Here is a 21,693-nt window from a genome sequence, read left to right on the forward strand (position 1 = left end):
AACCAAACTGACATCCATACTCATTAAGTACCTGGTATATTTCCAACTGGTTCTATTACCGAAATATGGTTCCTTTCCCCCCACTTGTTTGATGTTCCCAGACTCTCTATGTTTAAAAAAGGCTATTCAAAAGTCCTTCAGTAGAGTCAGAGAGAGAAGGGAAGGGAGAAAGGTATTTATGGGGGGTCATAAACCTTACCCACAGGCCAACGTCATGACAACGTGAAAGCTTCGAGCTTAAATGCATTGATCATGAAATTGTGTCATTACGAACTTCTCCGCAATGCTAAATTCCATTCTGTTGGACTCCAGCGATACTTCTTGTAGCACTGTAACCTTTTCAGCGTGCGCAAGCCCTGGCTAGACGGAGAAGTTTCACTCGAGTCCAACAGAATGGAACATAACATTGCAATTAAAGTTTGGAATGACACAATGTCATGTGTACAACATAAAGGCCTGCATCACTATAAGTATGTGGGTGTTTTTGGAGCCTTTGTTCATGTTTTATCTGTGCCCCTCCAACTGCAGAACAAGCATGAGGAAGTCTATCGCTGTTTCGATACGTTTCTCAAAACCAAGTGAAAAAGTGTCTGGACAATACTATAACATGCTATCCAAAATACAGATTTGGTTCAAAAAAGTGAACTTGTCCTTTAATCCTTTTTTTGCCTCTGCCAGGTGGTGTTCAATCTGATCCACAGAAGCCAACGCGTTAGTACGTCTGATTCAACTGTTTAACTAATCATAGTCTTCAATCAACATTTCATTAGTTAGATTGAGTTTGTTGCAGCATCGGCTGGAGTAAAAGCCTGCATCCATGACACTTTGCAGATACCTTTGGCCAGTGGTTCCCAGCTCCAGTCCTCCAGTACCCCCAACAGTACATATTTTTGTTGTAGCCCTGGACAAACACACCTCATTCAACTCATTGAGAGCTTGATGATTAGTTGACAAGTTGAATCAGGTTGTCCAGGGTTACAATAAAAATATATAATAAAAAGTATATATATGTCATATATGACCTCAAGCATGCCAGGAACTCCATTTCAACCGCAGTGGTCTTCTTGGTACGTCAAACCCAGTAAACCTCATGCTCACTCACTCACGCACGCACGCACGCACGCACGCACACACACACACACACACACACACACACACACACACACACACACACACACACAATCAATCACAATAGAATGTTGAATTCTGAGTTCTGCTTTTGTCCCTATTGGTTTACTTCAAAGAAGATTTCATGTCTAGTTGGTCTTATAAATGGAAGAAAAAAAACATTAGAAATTCCATCGATTTCTCTTCTAAGTACAGAACTTCAATCATATACGTACTCTAAACATAAAGGTGATATGGTCATGGAGGTATTTATGACATTCTACTCCAGTGGCTCTGCCCCCCAAACTCTGAGAGCAAATTCAAGTTTTCATTTTCAAGATAAGTTACATACAGGTGTAGGATTTCATTTGAGCCAGCTTTCTAAAGCAGGAAAATAATCCTGCAGCAACAGGAAATGTGGATTATAATTAATGGTAGTTTTTGCAGGGGTTGATACATTTTTCGTAAGAGAAAATCAAGGCTGAAATTTCTAAGTGGAAATTATGAACTTCAGAAGCCTTCTTAAACCTCAAATACACTACAATTCCTGCAACAGGGTGATCAGATTAAGATCTTACATCTGTACTATATTTCTCTGTGTCATGAAATATATACAGTACATAGAAGACATTAAGAGATTGTCGCTGGTGGAAGTTATTGTTGGATTTGTCAGGAGGAGGAAAGTGCCACAGTCCCAGTCTCTTGTCTCGGTCTTATCATCATGTCTATTGATGATGATGATGATGTCCCATTTCCTTGATTGACACGGTAGCTTGTGAAAGTCACGCCTCTTGTCTTGTCTTAACATCTCAGCATCCGTTCTCAGGTACGATCCTGCATTTGAGGATCTTCAGGTAGTTCTGGACCTTGTTGGAGTCCCGTCTGAAGCAGTAGAGTAGGTCGTGGTCGCTCATGGCCTGGGATTCTCCGCTGGTGTCTGACGAGGGGTCCAAGGCCTCAGGGGAGGACAGGCCACTCAGGGAGTTACTGATCATCCCCAGGTGCTGCATCTGAGAGAGAGGGACACAGACAGTGGATTGTCAGAGACAAGGAATTTTACTTTCTGTACATATTGCATTATGAGGTGTGTCTGTGTGTGTGTGTGTGTGCCTTCTCTCGTGAGCTATCACATGCCAACCCAGTAGCAGAGTGAGGATTGTCTAGTGACATCCTGGTTGGCATCTGCATTCGTCACTGACTCAGTGATGGTGTCAACATCAGTCTACACAATGTCACTATGGATCAAGCTGCTATAGGACTCTTTTCACTGTAGTATGCTCAAGGCTAATTCTGTCTTATTTGCTTTTATTTGCTTTCTCTCTCCCCCACTATCTATATCTTTCTTTAATTCTCTCTCTCACACTCACTCACTGTCACTATAGTATGTATGCTCAAGGCTAACTCTGCCTTATTTGTATTCTCTCCTTCACACTCACTCACTTTTACTATTGTATGCTCAAGGCTAAATCTGTCTTATTTGTCTTATTTGTATCCTCTCTCTCTCTCTCTGTCTGTCTCTCTGTTTCTCTGTCTTTCTCCCCCCATCTCTGTGATTCATTCAGTGACATACACACTTCGTCATCTGTGAGACATTTCACATTATAACTCTTACATAAAGCCATAGGTAATTTTCAATTTAATCATCCAAACAACAAATAGTAATGATGGATTTAAGTGATGATTATTTTCTAGAATTGAGCTGCAGTCAGTAGAAATGTTCATTGTATAATTATGAGCTCATAAAGAGATTAATATTACTTAATTGGTGGGTAATATAATAATACATTAGTTATCAGATACACTATATATACAAAAGTATATGGGCACTCCTTCAAATTAGTGGATTCGGCTATTTCAGCCACACCGTTGCTGACAGGTGTATAAAGTCAAGCACACCGCCATGCAATCTCCATAGACAAACATTGGCAGTAGAATGGCCTTACTGGCGAGCTCAGTGACTTTCAACGTGGCACTGTCACAGGATGCCACCTTTCCAACATGTCAGTTGGTCAAATTTCTGCCCTGCTAGAGCTGCTGCGGTCAACTGTAAGTGCTGTTATTGTGAAGTGGGAACATCTCTGAGCAACAATGGCTCAGCCGCAAAGTGATAGACCACACAAGCTCACAGAAATGGGCCGCTGAGTTCTGAAGCACGTAACGTGTAAAAGTAATCTGTCTTCGGTTGCAACACTCAGTATCGAGTTCAAAACTGCCTCTGGAAGCAACGTCAGCGCAAGAACTGTTCTTTGGGAGCTTCATGAACGCTACCTGCCCGAATATATAGTGCCTACTGTGAAGTTTGGTGGAGGAGGAATAATGGCCTGGGGCTGTTTTTCTTGATTCGGGCTCCTTAGTTCCATTTAAGGGAAATCTTAAAAGTGAGGTCCATACAGAAATGGTTTGTCGAGATCGGTGTGGAAGAACTTGACTGGCCTGCACAGAACCCTGACCTAAACGCCATCGAACACCCTTGGGATGAATTGGAATGCTGACTGCGAGCCAGGCCTAATCGCCCAACATCAGTGCCCGACATCACTAGTGCTCTTGTGGCTGAATGGAAGTAAGTCCCCGCAGCAACGTTCCAACATCTAGTGGAAAACCTTCCCAGAAGAGTGGAGGCTGTTATTGCAGCAAAGGGGGGAACCAACTCCATATAAATGCCCATGATTTTGGAATGAGATGTTGGACGAGCAGGTGTCCACATACTAATGGTCATGTATTGTAATAGATACACACACACACACACACACACACACAGACACACACACACACACAGACACACACACACACACACAGACACACACACACACACACACACACACACACACACACACACACACACACACACACACACACACACACACACAGCCCCCCCAACCCTTCTCCCCCCACACACCCATCTTCCAATCAGCCACCTTCTTCCCCCGTCTTCCTCTTACCCTATCAGCCACCTTCTCCCCCCATCTTCCTCTTACCCTATCAGCCACCTTCTCCCCCGTCTTCCTCTTACCCTATCAGCCACGTTCTCCCCCATCTTCCTCTTACCCTATCAGCCACGTTCTCCCCCATCTTCCTCTTACCCTATCAGCCACCTTCTCGACTCCCTTGCGTAGCTCATCTCCAGTGCTTTGTTGGAGCTGAAGTTGTTGAAGTCATCCTGGTGAACCATGTTCTGGTGGAACTGCCACAGAGGATCCTTCCATGCTACCAACAGCTTCAGAATCACCTCTGTTAACTCTTCTCTCTGAGGAGAGAGAGGGGGATTTCCTTGAGCATATTAGAGAACGATAATGGGACTTACGAATTCAGAGTGCAGGTCACTGGAGATGCTATGCATCCTGGAACTGTGCTGGATGACCCCGTCAAAGTGGTCTGCCAGGGAAAGGAAGTGGAACCCCGCCTGAACGTGGGCACAGATAGGCGCTGTGTTTGCCCTACCCCTGTCCCTGCAGCTACACACACACCAACACCATGAGCAGAGCCCACACTGGAAGAGAGAGAGAGAGAGAGAGAGAGAGAGAGAGAGAGAGAGAGAGAGAAGACAAGTCATGGAAGAACTAACACTGGCCTATGTATATCTAATGTAACAAGATGACATGTACGTAGGTTCATGACTCCATACCATTCAAACCGTATAGCCTAGAAACTAGCACATACTGTGTAACAATGTCATATATGACATCAAGCATACCATCTACTCTATTTAAACCACTGTGGTCGTCTTGGTACGTCAAACCCAGTAAACCTCATGCGCATACACACACACACACACACACACACACACACACACACACACACACACACACACACACACACACACACACACACACACACACACACACACACACACACACACACACACACACACACAATAGAGTTCTGAGTTCTGATTTTAGCACGATTTATTTATTTTAAAGAACATTTCATGTCTAGTTGGTCTTAGGAATAAAAAATAAACAACATATTTGTTAATTTCCATCAATTTCTTTCTGAGTTACAGCCCTTCTCCCTCTTGAAAATGTACATTTAAAACATTAAATGGATTCATTATATGAAACATGCATGTACTCTAAACCTAAAGGTAATATGGTCATGGCAGTATTTATGATATTCTACTCCAGTGGCTCTGCCCCCCAAACTCTGAGAGAAAATTCAAGTTTTCATCATCAAGATAAGTTACATACAGGTGTAGGATTTCATTTGAGCCAGTCTTCTACAGCAGGAAAATAATCCTGCAGCAACAGGAAATGTGGATTATAATTAATGATAATTTTTGTAGGGGTTGACACATTTTTCGTAAGGGAAAATCAAGTATGAAATTTCAAAGTGGAAATTATGAACTTCAGAAGCCTTTTTGAAACCTCAAATACACTACATGTTTAAAATTGGCTGCATTGCAGGAAAATTCTCCTTCAACAGGGTGATCAGATTAAGATTTTACATCTGTACTATATTTCTCTGTGTCATGAAATATATACAGTACATAGAAGACATTAAGAGATTGTCGCTGGTGGAAGTTATTGTTGGATTTGTCAGGAGGAGGAAAGTGCCACAGTCCCAGTCTCTTGTCTCGGTCTTATCATCATGTCTATTGATGATGATGATGATGTCCCATTTCCTTGATTGACACGGTAGCTTGTGAAAGTCACGCCTCTTGTCTTGTCTTAACATCTCAGCATCCGTTCTCAGGTACGATCCTGCATTTGAGGATCTTCAGGTAGTTCTGGACCTTGTTGGAGTCCCGTCTGAAGCAGTAGAGTAGGTCGTGGTCGCTCATGGCCTGGGATTCTCCGCTGGTGTCTGACGAGGGGTCCAAGGCCTCAGGGGAGGACAGGCCACTCAGGGAGTTACTGATCATCCCCAGGTGCTGCATCTGAGAGAGAGGGACACAGACAGTGGATTGTCAGAGACAAGGAATTTTACTTTCTGTACATATTGCATTATGAGGTGTGTCTGTGTGTGTGTGTGTGTGCCTTCTCTCGTGAGCTATCACATGCCAACCCAGTAGCAGAGTGAGGATTGTCTAGTGACATCCTGGTTGGCATCTGCATTCGTCACTGACTCAGTGATGGTGTCAACATCAGTCTACACAATGTCACTATGGATCAAGCTGCTATAGGACTCTTTTCACTGTAGTATGCTCAAGGCTAACTCTGTCTTATTTGCTTTAATTTGCTTTCTCTCTCCCCCACTATCTATATCTTTCTTTAATTCTCTCTCTCACACTCACTCACTGTCACTATAGTATGTATGCTCAAGGCTAACTATGCCTTATTTGTATTCTCTCTCTCTCTCTCTGTCTCTGTCTCTGTCTCTGTCTCTCTGTTTTTCTCCCCCCATCTCTGTGATTCATTTAGTGACATACACACTTCGTCATCTGTGAGACATTTCACATTATAACTCTTCCATAAAGCCATAGGTAATATTCAACGTAATCATCAAACAACAAATAGTAATGATGGATTTAAGTGATGATTATTTTCTAGAATTGAGCTGCAGTCAATAGAAATGTTTATGTAGAAGGATCTGCCCCTTTTTTCAATTTTAGCCTAAAATGACATACTGCCGGTAGCTCAGGCCCTGAAGCAAGGACATTCATATTCTTGATACCATTTGAAAGGAAACACTTTGAAGTTTGTGGAAATGTGAAATGAATGTAGGATAATATAACACATTAGATCTGGTAAAAGATAATACTAAGACAAAAACATGCGTTTTTTTGTATTTATTTCTACCATCATCTTTGAAATGCAAGAGAAATGCCATAATGAATTTTTCCAGTCCAGGCGCTATTTACATGTTGCCCACTAGATGGCAGCAGTGTTTATGCAAAGTTTTAGAGTAATCCAATGAACCATTGCCTGTATCAAGACTGCCCAAATGTGCTTAATTGGTTTATTAATAACTTTTCAAGTTCATAACTGTGCACTCTCCTCAAACAATAGGATGGTATTATTTCACTGTAATAACTACTGTAAATTGGACAGAGCAGTTAGATTAACAGGAATTTAAGCTTTCTGCCAATATCAGATATGTCTATGTCCTGCGAAATGTTCTTGATACTTACAACGTCATGATAATCGCATTAGCCTATGCTAGCTCAACCGTCCCAAACCCTATCAGCCACCTTCTCCCCATCTTCCTCTTACCCTATCAGCCACCTTATCCCCCCATCTTCCTCTTACCCTATCAGCCACCTTCTCCCCCATCTTCCTCTTACCCTATCAGCCACCTTCTCCCCCATCTTCCTCTTACCCTATCAGCCACCATCTCCCCCCATCTTCCTCTTACCCTATCAGCCACCTTCTCCCTCCATCTTTCTCTTACCCTATCAGCCACCATCTCCCCCCATCTTCCTCTTACCCTATCAGCCACCATCTCCCCCCATCTTCCTCTTACCCTATCAGCCACCTTCTCCCTCCATCTTTCTCTTACCCTATCAGCCACCTTCTCCCTCCATCTTTCTCTTACCCTATCAGCCACCTTCTCCCCCATCTTCCTCTTACCCTATCAGCCACCTTCTCCTGCTGTCTTCCTCTTACCCTATCAGCCACCTTCTCCCCCGTCTTCCTCTTACCCTATCAGCCACATTCTCCCCCCGTCTTCCTCTTACCCTATCAGCCACAATCTCCCCCCGTCTTCCTCTTACCCTATCAGCCACCTTCTCCCCCCGTCTTCCTCTTACCCTATCAGCCACCTTCTCCCCCCGTCTTCCTATTACCCTATCAGCCACCTTCTCCTGCTGTCTTCCTCTCACCCTATCAGCCACCTTCTCCCCCGTCTTCCTCTCACCCTATCAGCCACGTTCTCCCCCATCTTCCTCTTACCCTATCAGCCACCTTCTCGACTCCCTTGCGGAGCTCGTGCACCATGTAGCTCATCTCCAGTGCTTTGTTGGAGCTGAAGTTGTTGAAGTCATCCTGGTGAACCATGTTCTGGTGGAACTGCCACAGAGGATCCTTCCATGCTACCAACAGCTTCAGAATCACCTCTGTTAACTCTTCTCTCTGAGGAGAGAGAGAGAGAGTAGAATTGTATGTTCTTGTTGAGTTGGTTATTGAGTGTTGAAAGAGAGAAGACAGACACAAGCAAAGACATAGAAGCAGTCTACATCTGGAGACAGACATGGGTACTACAGGAAGCAGAGAGGGGTAATACGATCAGGGAACAGACACTGTTATTACAGGAAGCAGAGAGGGGTAGTACCATCAGGGAACAGACAAGGTTATTACAGGAAGCAGAGAGGGGTAGTACCATCAGGGAACAGACAAGGTTATTACAGGAAGCAGAGAGGGGTAGTACCATCAGGGAACAGACAAGGTTATTACAGGAAGCAGAGAGGGGTAGTACCATCAGGGAACAGACAAGGTTATTACAGGAAGCAGAGAGGGGTAGTACTATGGTAAACAATAGTTGATTAAACAGAGTTGTAAGACTCACAGCCAGTCTCTGCGCGTTCTCTTTGCCATTAGGGGTTAGTATGGTGGCTGTATGGCAGTGGCGGTTTATCCTGCCAATATGATTTCTGCTTGGCAGAACATATTGCTCCTGAAGGAGGGAAGAAGAAAGGAGCGAAAGAGGAATTGAGTTGACAGGGAAAACGTAGGTAGAAAGTAAAAGGTCAGAGAGTCAAAGGAGCTGCATCTCTGAAGAGCAAAGCCTTCGAAAGCAAAGAAACAAAAAGCTTGTAGAACCTTTAAAGGGATAGTTCACCCAAATGATAAAATTACAATAGACTGCTGTCTTACCTTGGCAATAGACTGCTGTCTTATATTGGCAATAGACTGCTGTCTTACCTTGACAATAGACCGCTGTCTTACCTTGTGTCACGTCCTGACCAGCAGAGGGAGCAATTGTAGTAGTTTTGGTCAGGACGTGGCAGAGATTGTTATGTTACATGTGAGTTGGGTGTTGGACTCCCAATTGAAGGCAGGTGTGTTGAGTTGCCTTTGATTGGGAGTCCTATATAGTAGTGTGTGTTTTTCCTTGTGGTTGTGGGTAATTGTTTCTGTTTAGTGTGTTTCACCTGACAGGACTGTTTGGATGTCAGTTTTCTTGTTTTGTAAATTGTATAGTGTTCGTTCTTTATTAAATGATGATGAACACTAACTCTGCTGCATTTTGGTCCACTTCCTCAGACAGCCCTTACACCTTGACAATAGACTGCTGTCTTACCTTGGCAATAGACTGCTGTCTTACCTTGGCAATAGACTGCTTACAGGGTAAGGAAACCAATATGTTATTTTGGCATTTGGGTGAACTATCACTTTAAACATGCAATTTCCTATTACTAAATTGAAACCAGTAAAAAAAGGGTGCTGGAAGAAATGGCAGAGGTTTTACGGAGCCCAACCAATTGTGTTATTATGTGTTTTCTCGCGTTATTTGTAACTTATTTTGTACATAATGTTTCTGCAACCGTATCTTACGGCAGAAAAGAGCTTCTGGATATCAGGACAGCGATCACTCACCTCGGATTAGACAAAGATTTTTTCTTCAACAAGCAAGACGCACAGGACATTCTCCAAACATCCGATAGGGCCGACATCCCCGTTATTTGCAAGAGGAAGAAACGCAGGTACAGGGGACACCGAGCGGGATGCCTCGTGGGGACCCGCAGAAGGCGAGTGGGAAAGCTGCCGTTACCGTCAATATTACTCGCCAACGTGCAATCATTGGACAATAATTTAGACGACGTACGATCACGAATATCCTACCAACTGGACATCAAAAACTGTAATGTCCTATGTTTCACAGAATCGTGGCTGAATGACGACATGGATATTCAGCTAGCGGGATACACGCTGCACTGGCAAGATAGAACAGCACACTCCGGTAAGACGGGGGGTGGGGGGCGGTCTGTGCATATTTGTAAACAACAGCTGGTGCACGAAATCTGAGGAAGTCTCTAGATTTTGCTCACCTGAAGTAGAGTATATTGTGATAAATTGCAGGCCACACTACTTGCCTAGAGAGTATTCAGATATTCTTTTCGTGGCTGTTTATTTACCACCACAGACAGATGCTGGCACTAAGACCGCACTCAGTCAGCTGTATAAGGAAATAAGAAAACAGGAAACCACTCACCCAGAGGCGGCGCGCCTAGTGGCCGGAGACTTTAATGCAGGGAAACTTAAATCAGTTCTACCAAATCTCTATCAACATGTTAAATGTGCAACCAGAGGGAAAAAAATTCTAGATCACCTGTACTCCACACACAGAGACGCGTACAAAGCTCTCCCTCGCCCTCCATTTGGTAAATCCGACCACAACTCTATCCTCCTGATTCCTGCTTACAAGCAAAAATTAAAGCAGGAAGCACCAGTGACTTGGTCTATAAAAAAGTGGTCAGATGAAGCAGAAGCTAAGCTACAGGACTGTTTTGCTAGCACAGACTGGAACATGTTCTGGGATTCTTCCGATGGAATTGAGGAGTACACAACATCAGTCACTGGCTTTATCAATAAGTGCATCGAGGACGTCGTCCCCACAGTGACTGTACGTACATACCCCAACCAGAAGCCATGGATTACAGGCAACATTCACACAGAGCTAAAGGGCAGAGCTGCCGCTTTCAAGGTGCAGGACTCTAACCCGGAAGCTTACAAGAAATCCTACTATGCCCTGCGATGAACCATCAAACAGGCAAAGCGTCAATACAGGGCTAAGATTGAATCATGCTACACTGACTTCGATGCTCGTCTTATGTGGCAGGGCTTGCAAACTATTACAGATTACAAAGGGAAGCACAGCCGCGAGCTGCCCAGTGACACAAGCCTACCAGGCGAGCTAAATGCCTGCTATGCTCGTTTCGAGGTAAGCAACATTGAGGTATGCATGAGAGCATTAGCTGCTCCGGACGACTGTGTGATCATGCTCTCCGTAGCTGACTTGAGTAAGACCTTTAAACAGGTCAACATACACAAGGCTGCGGGGCCAGACGGATTACCAGGACGTGTGCTCTGGGCATGTGCTGACCAACTGGCAGGTGTCTTCACTGACATTTTCAACATGTCCCTGATAGTGGGTTCTGTCGTTAGTGACAGAGACATACAGAGAGAGAGAGAAAGAGACTAGGACTGTGTCATTAGTGACAGACATAAAGAGAGAGAGAGAAAGAGACTAGGACTGTGTCATTAGTGACAGAGATACAGAGAGAGAGAGAAAGAGACTAGGACTGTGTCATTAGTGACAGAGACATACAGAGAGAGAGAGAAAGAGACTAGGACTGTGTCATTAGTGACAGAGACATACAGAGAGAGAGAGAGAAAGAGACTAGGACTGTGTCATTAGTGACAGACATACAGAGAGAGAGAGAGACTAGGACTGTGTCATTAGTGACAGAGACATACAGAGAGAGAGAGAAAGAGACTAGGACTGTGTCATTAGTGACAGACATAAAGAGAGAGAGAGAAAGAGACTAGGACTGTGTCATTAGTGACAGAGATACAGAGAGAGAGAGAAAGAGACTAGGACTGTGTCATTAGTGACAGAGACATACAGAGAGAGAGAGAAAGAGACTAGGACTGTGTCATTAGTGACAGAGACATACAGAGAGAGAGAGAGAAAGAGACTAGGACTGTGTCATTAGTGACAGACATACAGAGAGAGAGAGAGACTAGGACTGTGTCATTAGTGACAGAGACATACAGAGAGAGAGAGAAAGAGACTAGGACTGTGTCATTAGTGACAGACATACAGAGAGAGAGAGAAAGAGACTAGGACTGTGTCATTAGTGACAGAGACATACAGAGAGAGAGAGAGAAAGAGACTAGGACTGTGTCATTAGTGACAGAGACATACAGAGAGAGAGAGAGAAAGAGACTAGGACTGTGTCATTAGTGACAGACATACAGAGAGAGAGAGAAAGAGACTAAGACTGTGTCATTAGTGACAGAGACATACAGAGAGAGAGAGAGAAAGAGACTAGGACTGTGTCATTAGTGACAGAGACATACAGAGAGAGAGAGAGAAAGAGACTAGGACTGTGTCATTAGTGACAGAGATACAGAGAGAGAGAGAAAGAGACTAGGACTGTGTCATTAGTGACAGAGACATACAGAGAGAGAGAGAAAGAGACTAGGACTGTGTCATTAGTGACAGAGACATACAGAGAGAGAGAGAAAGAGACTAGGACTGTGTCATTAGTGACAGAGACATACAGAGAGAGAGAGAGAAAGAGACTAGGACTGTGTCATTAGTGACAGAGACATACAGAGAGAGAGAGAGAAAGAGACTAGGACTGTGTCATTAGTGACAGAGATACAGAGAGAGAGAGAAAGAGACTAGGACTGTGTCATTAGTGACAGAGACATACAGAGAGAGAGAGAAAGAGACTAGGACTGTGTCATTAGTGACAGAGACATACAGAGAGAGAGAGAAAGAGACTAGGACTGTGTCATTAGTGACAGACATACAGAGAGAGAGAGAGACTAGGACTGTGTCATTAGTGACAGAGACATACAGAGAGAGAGAGAAAGAGACTAGGACTGTGTCATTAGTGACAGAGACATACAGAGAGAGAGAGAGAGACTAGGACTGTGTCATTAGTGACAGACATACAGAGAGAGAGAGAAAGAGACTAGGACTGTGTCATTAGTGACAGAGACATACAGAGAGAGAGAGAGAAAGAGACTAGGACTGTGTCATTAGTGACAGAGACATACAGAGAGAGAGAGAGAAAGAGACTAGGACTGTGTCATTAGTGACAGAGATACAGAGAGAGAGAGAAAGAGACTAGGACTGTGTCATTAGTGACAGAGACATACAGAGAGAGAGAGAAAGAGACTAGGACTGTGTCATTAGTGACAGAGACATACAGAGAGAGAGAGAAAGAGACTAGGACTGTGTCATTAGTGACAGACATACAGAGAGAGAGAGAGACTAGGACTGTGTCATTAGTGACAGAGACATACAGAGAGAGAGAGAAAGAGACTAGGACTGTGTCATTAGTGACAGAGACATACAGAGAGAGAGAGAGAGACTAGGACTGTGTCATTAGTGACAGAGACATACAGAGAGAGAGAGAGAAAGAGACTAGGACTGTGTCATTAGTGACAGAGATACAGAGAGAGAGAGAAAGAGACTAGGACTGTGTCATTAGTGACAGAGACATACAGAGAGAGAGAGAGAAAGAGACTAGGACTGTGTCATTAGTGACAGAGACATACAGAGAGAGAGAGAGAAAGAGACTAGGACTGTGTCATTAGTGACAGAGATACAGAGAGAGAGAGAAAGAGACTAGGACTGTGTCATTAGTGACAGAGACATACAGAGAGAGAGAGAGAAAGAGACTAGGACTGTGTCATTAGTGACAGAGACATACAGAGAGGGAGAGAGAAAGAGACTAGGACTGTGTCATTAGTGACAGAGACATACAGAGAGGGAGAGAGAAAGAGACTAGGACTGTGTCATTAGTGACAGAGACATACAGAGAGAGAGAGAAAGAGACTAGGACTGTGTCATTAGTGACAGAGATACAGAGAGAGAGAGAGAAAGAGACTAGGACTGTGTCATTAGTGACAGAGACATACAGAGAGGGATAGGGAGAGAACGAGAGAAAGAAAGAGGTAACCTTGAGCATACTAGAGAAAGGTAAGGGGACTTACGAATTCAGAGTGCAGGTCACTGGAGATGCTGTGCATCCTGGCACTGTGCTGGATGACCCGGTCAAAGAGGTCTGCCAGGGAGAGGAAGTGGCACCCCGCTTGGCCGTGGACACAGATAGGCGCCGCGCTCGCCCTGCCACTGCCACACAGCTCCACACACACCAACACCAGGAGCAGAGCCCACACTGAAAGAGAGAGGGAGAGAGGGAGAAGGATGAGGATGATGAGAAGAGGAGAGGAGAGAGATAGAGGGACTAGAGAAATAGAGAGGAGGTTGAAGGTGTTGAGAGAGAGGATGGCAATAGAGGGAGAGGACAGGATCCTCTCACCAGCCAGGAGCAGCACTGGCAGAGAGAGAGTGAGAAGAGGAATAGAGAGAGGTGAGGATGGGATCCTGTCTCACCAGCCAGGAGCAGCACTGGCAGAGAGAGAGTGAGAAGAGGAACAGAGAGAGGTGAGGATGGGATCCGGTCTCACCAGCCAGCCAGTCAGGAGCAGCTGGCAGAGAGAGAGTGAGAAGAGGAACAGAGAGAGGTGAGGATGGGATCCTGTCTCACCAGCCAGCCAGTCAGGAGCAGCTGGCAGAGAGAGAGTGAGAAGAGGAACAGAGAGAGGTGAGGATGGGATCCTGTCTCACAAGGCAGATGCAGCACTCAAACTGGTGGAAAGATAGAGGGAGAAGGGATGAGGACAGGAGGTAGAGGGGGACAATGAGAAGAGCAATGAGAAGGAGGAAAGGGCAGGATAGAGGGAGAGCTTTGGATCCTGTCTCACCAGCCTATAGAAGAGGATGAAGAGAGACAACACTGACAGAGGGATAGAAGGAGAAGAGGATGAAGAGACACAACACTGACACTGGATAGTGACTGACAGGTTGAGTGAGGAAGAGGAAAAGAGAAAGGGAAGAAGAGGTGGTAAACAGAGGAGAGGATCTAGTTCCACCGGCAGAGGCATGCATATATAGCTCCTCAGTCCCTGGTCCCTGGTCCCTGCTCCCTGCTCCCTGCTCCTCAGTCCCTGGTCCCTGGTCCCTGCTCCCTGCTCCTCAGTCCCTGGTCCCTGCTCCCTGCTCCCTGGTCCCTGCTCCCTGCTCCCTGCTCCTCAGTCCCTGGTCCCTGGTCCCTGCTACCTGCTCCCTGGTCCCTGCTCCCTGGTCCCTGGTCCCTGGTCCCTGGTCCCTGCTCCCTGCTCCTCAGTCCCTGGTCCCTGGTCCCTGCTCCCTGCTCCTCAGTCCCTGGTCCCTGGTCCCTGGTCCCTGCTCCCTGCTCCTCAGTCCCTGGTCCCTGGTCCCTGCTCCCTGCTCCTCAGTCCCTGGTCCCTGCTACCTGCTCCCTGCTCCCTGCTCCCTGGTCCCTGGTCCCTGGTCCCTGTTCCCTGTTCCCTGCTCCCTGATCCCTGATCCCTGATCCCTGCTCTATACATGCACTGCCCTGGCTTGTTCTTAGAGGTAGCTACCTTGTTTGATGTTGTTCCTGGACATTCTGTGTTGCTTGGTGGTAGTTTTGAAGCTGGAGGATGTACAGTGACACTCAGCTATTTAAAGGGACCAGGAGTATTAAGGAAAGGGTCTCTCTCTCTGTCATCATGTGATGACCACACTCATTTAGGAGGGGAGGAGAGTGAGACAGAGGTTTGCATGAGTTTTCATTCGCCCTCAATTTTCTCTCTCTTTTTTTTCATCTGATCATGATGGAAGTCGGCTTTACAGCCCAAAGCGGTCGGGACAAATCAGGACAGATACAGGGGAAAATGCTCATTCAGCTCACCCCCCAGCCCCTTCACCAGTCTCACTGTCATTCATTAGGCTAGTTCAGTGCATAGGCTATGCTCAGAAAAAAGGTGCTATCTAGAACCTTAAAGGGTTCTATGGCTGTCCCCATAGGAGAACCGTTTGAAGAACCCTTTCTGGTTCCAGGTAGAACACTTTTGGGTTCCATGTAGAAAACCTTTCTACAGAGGGTTCTACATGGAACCCAAAAGGGTTCTACCTGGAACCAAAGAGGGCTCTCCTATGGGTACAGTCAAAGAACCCTTTTGGAACCCTTTTTCTAAGAGTGTACAGTAGTATGGTACTGCCATTCACACTGACCAGCTCCCATGTTTTTCACATGCTGATGACTTCATCCACGTGTTAAACTCATTCCACGGAGGTCTGAGTGGCTGCAGGTTCTCACTCCTCCCTTGTAATTGATTGATAAATTAAGGTCACTAATAAGTAAGGAACTCCCCTCAGCTGGTAGTCTATGTTTTAACTGAAACCAAAACCCTGCAGACACAGCCCTCCGTGGAATGATTTTGACATCCCTGATTTAAATGATCAATGTATTGATCAGTAAGTGAAAGCAAACCTTGTTGTTGATTGTTTTCAGTATAATCTCTGTCCTTGTTCTGTAGTGTTCTGTAGTGTACTGTAGTGTACTGTAGTGTTCTGTAGTGTACTGTAGTGTACTGTAGTGTTCTGTAGTGTGCTGTAGTGTACTGTAGTGTACTGTAGTGTTCTGTAGTGTACTGTAGTGTACTGTAGTGTTCTGTAGTGTACTGTAGTGTACTGTAGTGTTCTGTAGTGTTCTGTAGTGTACTGTAGTGTACTGTAGTGTTCTGTAGTGTACTGTAGTGTACTGTAGTGTACTGTAGTGTTCTGTAGTGTACTGTAGTGTACTGTAGTGTTCTGTAGTGTACTGTAGTGTACTGTAGTGTTCTGTAGTGTACTGTAGTGTACCGTAGTGTTCTGTAGTGTTCTGTAGTGTACTGTAGTGTTCTGTAGTGTTCTGTAGTGTACTGTAGTGTACCGTAGTGTACCGTACTGTTCTGTAGTGTACTGTAGTGTACTGTAGTGTTCTGTAGTGTTCTGTAGTGTACTGTAGTGTTCTGTAGTGTTCTGTAGTGTACTGTAGTGTTCTGTAGTGTACTGTAGTGTTCTGTAGTGTACCATAGTGTTCTGTACTGTTCTGTAGTGTTCTGTACTGTTCTGTAGTGTTCTGTAGTGTTCTGTAGTGTACTGTAGTGTTCTGTAGTGTACTGTAGTGTTCTGTAGTGTACTGTACTGTAGTGTTCTGTAGTGTACTGTTCTGTAGTGTACTGTACTGTTCTGTAGTGTACTGTAGTGTACTGTAGTGTTCTGTAGTGTACGGTAGTGTTCTGTAGTGTACTGTAGTGTTCTGTAGTGTACTGTAGTGTACTGTAGTGTTCTGTAGTGTTCTGTAGTGTTCTGTAGTGTACTGTAGTGTTCTGTAGTGTACCGTAGTGTGCCGTAGTGTGCTGTAGTGTTCTGTAGTGTTCTGTAGTGTTCTGTAGTGTACTGTAGTGTTCTGTAGTGTACTGTAGTGTGCTGTAGTGTGCTGTAGTGTTCTGTAGTGTACTGTAGTGTTCTGTAGTGCACTGTAGTGTGCTGTAGTGTTCTGTAGTGTACTGTAGTGTACTGTAGTGTTCTGTAGTGTACTGTAGTGTTCTGTAGTGTTCTGTAGTGTACTGTAGTGTACCGTAGTGTACCGTACTGTTCTGTAGTGTACTGTAGTGTACTGTAGTGTTCTGTAGTGTTCTGTAGTGTACTGTAGTGTTCTGTAGTGTACTGTAGTGTACCGTAGTGTTCTGTAGTGTTCTGTAGTGTTCTGTAGTGTACTGTTCTGTAGTGTACCATAGTGTTCTGTACTGTTCTGTAGTGTTCTGTACTGTTCTGTAGTGTTCTGTAGTGTTCTGTAGTGTACTGTTCTGTAGTGTACTGTAGTGTTCTGTAGTTTACTGTACTGTAGTGTTCTGTAGTGTACTGTTCTGTAGTGTACTGTAGTGTACTGTAGTGTACTGTACTGTTCTGTAGTGTACTGTAGTGTACTGTAGTGTTCTGTAGTGTACTGTAGTGTACTGTAGTGTTCTGTAGTGTACTGTTCTGTAGTGTACTGTAGTGTACTGTAGTGTACTGTACTGTAGTGTTCTGTAGTGTTCTGTAGTGTACTGTAGTGTACCGTACTGTTCTGTAGTGTACTGTAGTGTACTGTAGTGTTCTGTAGTGTTCTGTAGTGTACTGTAGTGTTCTGTAGTGTACTGTAGTGTACCGTAGTGTTCTGTAGTGTTCTGTAGTGTTCTGTAGTGTACTGTTCTGTAGTGTACTGTAGTGTTCTGTAGTGTATCATAGTGTTCTGTACTGTTCTGTAGTGTTCTGTAGTGTTCTGTAGTGTTCTGTAGTGTACTGTTCTGTAGTGTACTGTAGTGTACTGTAGTGTTCTGTAGTGTACTGTACTGTAGTGTTCTGTAGTGTACTGTTCTGTAGTGTACTGTAGTGTACTGTAGTGTACTGTAGTGTTCTGTAGTGTACTGTAGTGTTCTGTAGTGTACTGTTCTGTAGTGTACTGTACTGTTCTGTAGTGTACTGTAGTGTACTGTAGTGTTCTGTAGTGTACTGTAGTGTAGTGTTCTGTAGTGTACTGTTCTGTAGTGTACTGTAGTGTACTGTAGTGTTCTGTAGTGTACTGTTCTGTAGTGTACTGTAGTGTACTGTAGTGTTCTGTAGTGTACTGTACTGTACTGTTCTGTAGTGTACTGGAGTGTGTGACAGTTAGGTGAGCTGTTGGTGGACTGAAATAATGCAGTATTGATCTTTAAAGGGGCAATCTGTAGGTCAAATTATAAAAAAGCCTCACCCTGCATCCCTTTTGTGTAAACAGCCTAGGGATGGGGCTGGATAAATGTAACCACTCTCAAATTCATAGACAGGTCTATGGATACAAGGAATGTCTATCCATGCGATCAAAATTATAGTTTTAACTATATTTTGAAGTTAACAGTGTTTGATAACAGTTACATTGTTTACAAACAAATTAGTAAAACACGAGCCATTTATAAGGTATATTCTACTATACCCAATTGGTTTAGTTATATCATTAATTTACAAATAAAACATTGATGTAGCAATCATAGATTGTGACTTTAAGGATACTGACATGATTATATCTATTTGTTTTTACATGTACTTGATGATTACATTTACACTGAGTGGACAAAACATTAAAAACACCTACTCTTTCCATGACAGGCTGACCAGATGAATCCTGGTGAAAGCTATGATCTCTTATTGATGTCACTTGTTAAATTCACTTCAATCAGTGTAGATGAGACAGTTGAGACAGTTGAGACATGGATTGTGTATGTGTGCCATTCAGAGGGTGAATGGGAAAAACAAAATATTGAAGTGCCTTTTAATGAAGTATGGTAGTAGGTGCCAGCTGCACCGGTTTGGGTCAAGAACTGCAATGCAGCTGAGTTTTTCACGGTCAAAAGTTCCCTATGTGTATCAAGAACGGTCCACCACACAAAGGACATCCAGCCAACTTGACACAACTGTGGGAAGCATTGGAGTCAACATGGGCCAGCCTCCCTGTGGAACGCTTTCGACACCTTGTAGAGTCCATGCCCCAACGAATTGAGGCTGTTCTGCAACTCAATATTAGGAAGGTGTTCCTAATGTTTGATATACTCAGTGTACACTTACCCTGTAGTCATTTAGCAGACGCTCCTATCCAGAGCGATTTACAGTCAGTTCATCAATATAGCTTGGTGGGACAAGCACATATCTCAGTCATAATAAGTACATTTTTCCTCAATAAAGAAGCTCTCAGCAAAGTCAGAGCTAGTAAAAAAATAAATAATTTAAAGGCATAATCAAATCAAATCAAATGCTATTTCACATGCGCCGAATACAACATGTGTAGACCTTACAGTGAAATGCTTACTTACAAGCCCTTAACCAACAATGCTTTAAGAAGTTAAGAAAAAAAGTATTAAGTGAAAGTAGATGACAGATTATTGAGAAAGTAGAAAATGAAAGTAACAAATAATTAAACAGCAGCAGTAAAATAACAATAGCGACGCTATGGGTACTGGTACACAGTCAATGTGCGGGGGCACTGGTTAGTCTACCAACATGTACATAGTAATATGTACATGTTGGTAGAGTTAAAGTGACTATGCATTGATTATAAACAGAGAGTAGCAGCAGCATAAAAGAGGGGTCTGGAAAGCCCTTTGATTAGCTGTTCAGGAGTCTTATGGCTTGGGGGTAGAAGCTGTTAAGAATTCTTTAGGACCTAGACTTGGCGCTCCGGTATCGCTTGCCGTGTGGTAGCAGAGAGAACAGTCTATGACTAGGGTGGCTGGAGTCTTTGACAATTCTTTGGGCCTTCCTCTGACACCGCCTAACATAGAGGTCCTGGATGGCAGGAAGCTTGACCCCAGTGATGTACTGGGCCGTACGCACTACCCTCTGTAGTGCCTTGCGGTCGGAGTCCGAGCAGTTGCCATACCAGGCAATGATGCAACCAGTCAAGATGCTCTTGATGGTGCAGCTGTGGAACCTTTTGAGGATCTGAGGACCCATGCCAAATCTTTTCAGTCTCCTGAGGGGGAATAGGGTTTGTCGTGCCCTCTTCACGACTGTCATGGTGTGCTTGGACCATGTTAGTTTGTTGGTGATGTGGACACCAAGGAACTTGAAGCTCTCAACCTGTTCCACTACAGCCCCGTCAATGAGAATGGGGGAGGACTCGGTCCTCCTTTTCCTGTAGTCCACAATCATCTCCTTTGCCTTGATCACGTTGAGGGAGAGGTTGTTATCCTGGCACCACACGGCTAGGTCTCTGACCTCTTCCCTATAGGCTGTCTCATCGTTGTCGGTGATCAGGCCTACCACTGTTGTGTCATCGGCAAACTTGATGATGGTGTTGGAGTCGTGCCTCCCATGCAGTCATGAGTGAACAGGGAGTACAGGAGGGGACTTAACACGCACCCCTGAGGGGTCCCCGTGTTGAAGATCAGCTTGGCGGATATGTTATTCCCAACCTTTACCACCTGGGGGTGGCCCGTCAGGAAGTCCAGGAACCAGTTGCAGAGGGAGGTGTTTAGTCCCACGGTCCTTAGCTTAGTGATGAGCTGTGAGGGCACTATGGTGTTTAACGCTGAGCTGTAGTCAATGAATAGCATTCTCACATAGGTGTCCTTTTGTCCAGGTGGGAAAGGGCAGTGTTGAGTGCAATAGAGATTGCATCATCTGTGGATCTGTTGGGGCGGTATGCAAATTGGAGCGGGTCTAGGGTTTCTGGGATAATGGTGTTGATGTGAGCCATGACCAGCCTTTCAAAGCACTTCATGGCTACAGATGTGAGTGCTACTGGTCAGTAGTCATTTAGGCAGGTTACCTTAGTGTTCTTAGGCACAGGGACTATGGTGGTCTGCTTGACTATGGTGGTCTGCTCAGTCTGGGACAAGTTGAAAATGTCAGTGAAGACACTTGTCAGCTCATGCTCGGTGTACACGTCCAGGTAATCCGTCTGGCCCTGCGGCCTTGTGAGTGTTGATCTGTTTAAAGGTCTTACTCACATCGGCAATGGAGAGCATAATCACACAGTCATCCGGAACAGCTGGTGCTCTCATGCATGTTTCAGTGTTACTTGCCTCGAAGAGAGCATAGAAGTAATTTAGCTCGTCTGGTAGGTTCGTTTCACTAGACAGCTCATGGCTGTGCTTCCCTTATTATACATGATTGCCGTAACACCTTGTCTGGAAGCCTTGTTTAGACATATGATTAATTTGCTGTACCTACAGGTGGAAAGTACTTGTATAAGAAAACGTGCAACATCCAACATGCAACCAGAATAACAACCAACAATCATGGAACTATACAGTCGTGGCCAAAAGTTTTCAGAATGACACAAATATTAATTTTCACAAAGTCTGCTGCCTCAGTTTGTATGATGGCAATTTGCATATACTCCAGAATGTTATGAAGAGTGATCAGATGAATTGCAATTAATTGCAAAGTCCCTCTTTGCCATGCAAATGAACTGAATCCCCCAAAAACATTTCCACTGCATTTCAGCCCTGCCACAAAAGGACCAGCTGACATCATGTCAGTGATTCTCTCATTAACACAGGTGTGAGTGTTGAGGAGGACAAGGCGGGAGATCATTCTGTCATGCTGATTGAGTTCGAA

The 21,693-nt window shown here is 44.6% G+C and overlaps 1 protein-coding gene and 1 pseudogene across 1 annotated transcript; both read right to left on the minus strand.

The window, feature by feature from the left end:
- Positions 1 to 1,906: 1,906 nt before the first annotated feature.
- LOC123743832 (prolactin-like) lies at positions 1,907 to 4,857 on the minus strand (annotated as a pseudogene).
- A 151-nt stretch (positions 4,858 to 5,008) lies between these two features.
- Positions 5,009 to 15,195, minus strand: LOC106593855 (prolactin). The gene is made up of 5 exons (XM_082977226.1): positions 15,171 to 15,195; positions 13,716 to 14,059; positions 8,548 to 8,655; positions 7,935 to 8,114; positions 5,009 to 5,980 (listed from the first exon to the last, which is right to left on the minus strand). The coding sequence occupies exons 1-5, from the start codon at positions 15,193 to 15,195 to the stop codon at positions 5,780 to 5,782; spliced, it is 858 nt and encodes a 285-aa protein (XP_082833352.1). The 3' UTR covers positions 5,009 to 5,779.
- Positions 15,196 to 21,693: the final 6,498 nt, after the last annotated feature.

Source organism: Salmo salar, chromosome 07 (genome assembly GCF_965601325.2).
Source record: "Salmo salar chromosome 07, fSalSal1, whole genome shotgun sequence".
Taxonomy (NCBI): Eukaryota; Metazoa; Chordata; class Actinopteri; order Salmoniformes; family Salmonidae; genus Salmo; species Salmo salar.